Raw genomic sequence first — 7020 nt, 5'->3', positions numbered from 1 at the left:
GCCAAGTGGCCTATCAAGCCGGAGCTTATCCCCGGTTTCTGTAGCATGAAGCGACTAGGAGTATTTCTACTCCCCCCTGGAAGGGATGCTAGTCCATTGCAGGGTTACCCCCAGCATTAAATTCGCAGGTACCCATTTATACACCTGGACCTGGACCCGAACCCGGACCATTCGCTCCGGAGTCGAGCACACTAACCATGAGACCACCGCGCCTCCCTTTCATAACTATGTAGCGAATGACGAAATAGGATTCATTTCATCTTTTTATTCTTCATTATTTTCCTCAAAGGGAATTTGACAATTAAAAAGAAACGAAATGCCTTTATTTTCATGCACGTGAAGCGACGACTCAATTGCTCATTCAGTTCCTGGTTGTGGTTCTTGCTCGTCAATCTCACAGTACAGTCCTCGCAGCCTGGACGTCGAACGATCAGGACATACTACGCATTCGCGATTATTCAGCGAGATTCTGTACCTGTTTTCTTCATCACAGCAGCCATTGGAAGACAGGACCTCATCCTTGGATGTTGATCGCTTCAATGGCTTGGCCAAATGGCTTCTTTTCCTTTTACGCGGTAGCATTCGTATGACGATTTTGGCTCTGATCAGTAGATTGGTGGCGGGAGTTGGGACATCCCATTTCAGTATTTCAGCACCTTTCGAAATCTGATAATTGAGCTTCCAGGTGGACAGAATTGTGGGAAGAAGGCTGTCTCCAGCTTGCCTGGAAGACTTATCACATATCTTAGGCAAGTTTTCGCAGAGACTGTAGGGATTTTCAATCTCATTTGACGTGCAACTGGTGTAACCTTCTTCGTAGAGAGTGACGTAGGAGGTGTGACCTCGTGGCAAGATGTAAACTGGGGACGTGTTTGGAGCAACGGTGGAAACTGCACTGCCAGCAACCGACTTAACTGTGACTCGGGAAGTGGTTCGTTCCTGTTCGGGGCCCGTTTTGTAATGATTATGTGGAAGGAAAATCTCAAAACTCTCTACGAAGGGGACGGTAGTCTCGCCAGGCAGGGTCCACTGGTAATTCTGTAGCCATTGGTCGTTCGCTGGAAGCTTGAATAACACCGACTCTCCTTTGCTTAACGAATTCAAGTCTATGTAGCCAGTATCACCTTGGAAACGGGGTTTTGTTGGGATGTATACATCTCTGTCAAAACTATCAAATCGTGAATGATCTGTGTATGCTATCAAAAAGTCAATGTTCTCTTTGGTGAAAAGTCCGTTGGCCGTAGAGCAAGCTTCAACGTGTTTTCCAAGTTGTTTATATTCCAACTTATCACAATACAGGGATGACTGTGTCTGTAGACGGTTCTGTGCCATCAGAAACCCAATCATCAAGTCAGTTGCTTCTAGGACATCTCCTTTGCCTCTGATGTTTTGTGCGAGCCGCTTGGCAATATTTCCACGAACGACCTTAGCCACTGAATCGACCAATTGAAACTGGAAATCAAAGATGTCCTCTCGCAGTGTAAAGAACTGAGCAAGAGTTCCTTCTAAATTTTCGCATATGAGCATTCCACCTGCAACCGCTTGTGGAATTGATCCTGCAATTCCAACATCTCCATTTAGGATCTCGCATGTGGCCTCTTTGAATGCAGACCAGAGAGCGTTGTTTTGGGCCAAACGAGATCGATCTGTCTGTGGTGTATAACCAGCATAATCCTCAACGAATTTATCAGCATCTGCCCCAATGTCGCCAGCTTGATTGTTTCGTATTTTGTCAACGAGTGATCTAAGACGGGTGAGCTGATCTTTGTTCGAGCTTTCTCCAACGAAAGCTTTCGTAATCTGCAAAGAATCTGTTTTCAGCCTTTCTAGAGAGATAAAGAGAGTTGTGGCCTTCACAACGTTTGATGCAGCATTTGCAACCTCCGCAGCTTGCTCAATAATGTCACCTGGCTCAGAACCACCAAAAATAACCCGAAGTGGATTACAGTTCTCGACGATTCTCGCTGCGAGGAGTGCAGCCTCTTCTGCCAAGTTGGCTAAAGCTGTTGCTTCCATTAACCCCATGGCCGTCTTAAACTCGTCCTTGAGTTTCTCCTCCACATCTCTTGTAGCCGTCTCGTAATTCTCCAGTTCTCCTTGAATAAAAACAACATCAGCATTCGCTATTCCTTCGTCATAATTAGCGAGACCTGCAAAGTACGAAGAAATTCCTGACACAGAAGCCCTCAAGTTGTCATCTAATTGCTGAATGGTTCCAAGGAGTTTAATATGTCTCAGGGTATCAGCCTGCAATTTCACCATTATTGCATGATTTACTTTGGAGTGCATTCTCAAATCTTTTACCAATCCAGGGTTTATTCTATAATTTTGGACTTTCTTGATGAATATAAATTCTTTGTAGATGTCTGCAAAACGGCACGCTTTGGTAAACTCTATCTCGTAACACATCGTTATCACCCTTCGAAAATCTCTTCTTTTTTCTGCAATCATGGACAAAGCTATATCAAGGTTTGAGAAAGCTCTTGCATCGACTGCACTTTGAAGGAAGTTTACATTCCACACTTCGTTAAAATATGTCGGTAAAGCACTTGCATAGGCTATCAGAAGTTTCGACTCTTCAACAAGTCTTCGGTAGGTTTCAAAAGTCAAGCATTTCATTACGTCGTTGAGGGCACTAATGCAAGGATTGAAACAAAGTCGTTTCACGATGAAATTATTTAAGGCATGCCAATAAACACCGACCATCATTGGAAGGGCTTTTTCAAGGTCACATTTCTTGGCATCTGTACAGGCATGGGTGACATCTGTTTCAATCGAAGAGCTTCCATAGGGAAACTGGATGGAGGAGCATCTGTGGATGCTGCTGCAGATGTCAGTAATACTGATTTCCCTCTCTAATTCATACGCGCTTGGACTTTTGGGGCAAATTTCATCCCAAGGAAGTAAGAAAGTGTCCCCAGGTCCACTCGATTCCACGAAGTTCTCGATGCGTTCCTTCATTTTCGGAACTAAGTCAGCCATACTGTGTTTGTAGTAATTTTCTAATTTGTCGCTTTTGATGAGTTCAGGAACCTTTGACATTTCCATCTCTTGCAGCACTTCAGATACGAATCGGAGAAATCCAGCGGTTTTACTCTCCATGTAGTTCCAGGAAGCGAATTGAAACTGTTTGATGTTTCTTGGGAGGTCTTCCAAAACTAAAAGGAAATCATTCAGAATGGTAAGGTCCTGAAAATCGCGCCTTAGCTTGGTCATCTCGGTGACTACGCCGTATCGGTCAAAAAGCATGAAATAGAGCGGTCGACTCCAAGTTTCTTCAGTCTCCTGGCATCGAGTCAAGCGGACGGTGCCCAATATTGTGAAGGTCAGCGTGAAGAGAAGTTTCCAGCGAAACATCTTGAGTCCAGCACTCTTCGAACTGAGAGGACACTAGCAAGGCAAAAAAGCCTGACAATTCCTTTCATGCAGATAGATTTTACGTTTTCTGATTAAATAAGGAGAAACATGAAGAGATTTCTTTTATCGATGGCCCGGTGCCTCGGGGATACTCTGTAAATATCCTACAGCTTCAGTGGTATAGGATCCCAACTTGAGTAATAGGAGGGCCGTATGTTCGACTCCTGCGTATCCCTGGGTCACCATCGTTAAAATAAATCTCTTCATAACCCTATACGTAGTCTAACAGGACAATTAACTCAAATACTTAGGGACGTTTTTTTACGGCATTACGTTTTACACTGATACACTGATGAACAACTCAGTTTGTAGTCGAACTTAGTATATCACACAACTTAACGAACATGTCAAGAACGTTTTCAGGCTAAAATCGCCAAAAAACAAAAGGATTGTTTGGTCTTAGCCCCAAAATTAGACGAAACGAAGAAAGTAATATAATTACCATCCTACGAGTCATAAGTGGATTTGGAACAAGAAGCCTAGACACAGGGAACATATTAAATTACAACGCGAACAAGTAAGACACCATGTAAGGACAAGCGACAGACAATTAGGGGATCAGTTGCAACGTCGGTACCTTCACGTCAGCCACACGTAGACTTTTCATGAAAACGCTTTTAACTCAATGGCTAAATTGCGAAAAGAAAATCGGGGGAAACTTCCTACAGGGAATTTGAACTTTTATTTTCAAAAGTGAAATGTCCCCATGACTCTATGGTTTGTCTTATGCCACGAAAGAGTAAAAAAAGATGTTATAGACCGTTCGCGCATTAAATAGGCCACTTCGGAAAATACCATAATACTCTTTGTTTGTCCCCCCAAATTTTGCATAAGCTTTGTTTTTGCTTTCTCTTGGGACCATTGTAAGTCCCAAGAGAAACTGGAAACAATGCTTATGCAAAATTTGGGGGGACAAACAAAGAGTATTATGGTATTTCCGAAGTCGCCTATTCAAATGACACACTTAAAGTTTGCTTTCGATTTGCTTTATTGAATTTCTTTTGGCCGAAATTTAATAATGCTGTGATTCCTGCTTATCAATGTTAAGGCTTCTTTTGCCTCGACGATTACAAGGATAAATGGGTAGAGTTTTATAAAAATGAACAGCAAAAAGTGTGTTTTATTAGTTTCATTTTCATTAATAAATTAGTTTGAAGTGATCAAGAAGCAAAGACAGTGTATTATACTTTCTTTAAAAAGTACTTCTTTACCATAGCCTCTGTGAATGACAATATATACACTTTTTTGATTTGACGCAAACATCCTTTCCTTTTTACCTTATTTGTACTTTTAGCTAATCATCTTAAGGACACGCGCTTTTACATCATGGACAAGAGATTATTTTACAGAATTTAAAGCGAGTAATATCTTTCTACGAGGTGCCAAAAAGGAAATATCTTGATTCCACTTCTTTGCCGAATTCCATGAATGGACATAAAACACTTGTTTCAAATGGATGTAGAGCATTTTAAATATCTTTGGCGACTTCGTCAAAAGTCTATTCGGATGGTTGTTTACGAATAGGAACATCGCTAAAATACTCAGGCTTAGAATTTGGACCAAATACTTTTTCATTTTGCAAGTTGTTTTCCGTTTCTTTTTCCTTTGTTGTCGCCACGATGCATTAAAGATTTTACATTTCTAGCATGTTATCACATGGTAGGATCTCTAGCTGAGAAATACATAATCAATAGAAATTAACAACAGACTTAATTAAGCTAGTCATTTTGAAATACAAATAAATAAAACCCCAAATGAAAAGTAACTCTTACGTCAATTTTCTTGTTCTCTTCTTGTCGTCTTCACCTGACAGATGACAAACAGTAGTTTAAAATGTTACATTACAAGATCTTGTTTTTTTGTCTTTTTAAATAACGCTTTTGTACTTAAGGTTTTTCCATTTTTGGTTAGCGGCAGTTTTTTGGTTAGTCATTTTGAAATACAAATAAATAAAACCCAAAATGAAAAGTAACTCTTACGTCAATTTTCTTCTTCTCTTCTTGTCGTCTTCACCTGACAGATGACAAACAGTAGTTTAAAATGTTATATTACAATATCTTGTTTTTATGTCTTTTTAACGTTTTTTTTTTTCACTTAAGGTTTTTCCATTTTTGGTTAGCGGCAGCATTCCTGGTGACTGTATTAGGGCCGGTGACTCTCATGGTTTTCGTATTGTTCTGTTTCAGTTAAGAGTTGGTACCGTAGCGAATGCAGTGGATCACACAATAGTAGGTGAACCGTTAAACTAAAATATTAACGCGCGAAGCCCTATTGTCTGTCTCTGTGTAGTACGTTCTGTTGTTCATGTCGTTCTGTACGAAAATTCATTTTTCTTGTCTGCGCCTTTTTCGTTAGGGGCCGATGACAATATCGTACAACTTCGATGTGATTGGAGTCACAGTGTTTTCAAACACTGACTTATCTTTAGATTGACTTTTCCGGGCAAACCAGACCTTTTCAGACAGTCATGTGCCTCGAATAATTAATTATTAGCAAGGGAAATGCAAATGGTCACTCAGGTGAGCTAAACCGCATCTGTGCCTTTCAATTAGGAGCCCATGACATTATCGTAGAACTTCGATGTGATTTGGGTTACGGCGTTTTTAAACATTGACCAATATTTAGGTTGACGTTTCCAGCGAAACCGGACCTTTTCAGATAGTCGTATGCCTTGAATAATTAAGTTGAAAATGGCTACTCGTGGGAGATTAAGCGTCTAAAAATCCGTTTCAGTTAAAATGTCATGGTTGGTAAGGCCCCAGCATGCTATGAATGAATGCTTTTCTGTTAGTTTTGGTTCAGAATCTGTGCAATCAGTAATATAATAATAAAAATAATAATAATAATAATAATAATAATAATAATAATAATAATAATAATAATAATAATAACAACTTTCTCATCTTTTGTTGTAAAGTGATATGCAATATAAATATATTACACACAAAAAAAAACAATAATAATCTTATCACCCTCAGCTTTGTGTAGACTTAGTTGTCGCCTAGCGATCTAGGGTGTGATTTTGTCACAGACGATGGGGATTGAATATTTCAACAGAGTTCAGGTGAGACCAAAACAAAACTGTGTTGCAAGCCATAAAATTCATTTTGGCTAATTCTGGTATATCAAATCCGTTCACTGTATATAAGGCAAGAGCAAAGAAAAAAAAATTGTTTTGTCTTGGAGTATTTGACTTCGGAAATATCTAAAAGTAAAACGACTGGTAGGTTAGACTTTGTTCAGTTTAATTATGAAATCATTAGTAACATTTAAGATCAACTGACAAAAGTTTTTCAGCAATATTCAGTTGATTGTGGCACGCGCATTTGTTAATCTTAGGGCGCTTTCCTTTTGTCAGAAGTGGCAAGCCATACTCGTCAGTTTGCAAAGGAAATGTAACAATTTGAAGAAACACTAGCATTGCAGTCCCTCGCATTCTTCTGGAGTATATATCATCCTCGAAGTGTGATAATTTGAAGGTGTTGTAGAGTTAGTCCTAACAAATACCAGGTCTGGGCAGTCAATTCTGTTCATGAAATGGAAAGCGTCCTTAGCTTCAAGTTTCATTTAAATGCTCATTTTTCAGAGTTTGACGACAGGTGG

At 39.9% G+C, this 7020-nt stretch overlaps 1 protein-coding gene across 1 annotated transcript; it reads right to left on the bottom strand.

The window, feature by feature from the left end:
• Window positions 1–326: 326 nt before the first annotated feature.
• Window positions 327–6756, bottom strand: LOC138057756 (uncharacterized). The gene is made up of 3 exons (XM_068903689.1): window positions 5397–6756; window positions 5190–5223; window positions 327–3390 (listed from the first exon to the last, which is right to left on the bottom strand). The coding sequence occupies exon 3, from the start codon at window positions 3355–3357 to the stop codon at window positions 358–360; it is 3000 nt and encodes a 999-aa protein (XP_068759790.1). The 5' UTR covers window positions 3358–3390; window positions 5190–5223; window positions 5397–6756; the 3' UTR covers window positions 327–357.
• Window positions 6757–7020: the final 264 nt, after the last annotated feature.

This window comes from Montipora capricornis, chromosome 7 (genome assembly GCF_036669925.1).
Source record: "Montipora capricornis isolate CH-2021 chromosome 7, ASM3666992v2, whole genome shotgun sequence".
In the NCBI taxonomy this organism is placed as follows: Eukaryota; Metazoa; Cnidaria; class Anthozoa; order Scleractinia; family Acroporidae; genus Montipora; species Montipora capricornis.
The sequence above is the reverse complement of the archived record's forward strand: the minus strand, read 5'-3'. Positions and strand labels throughout refer to the sequence as shown.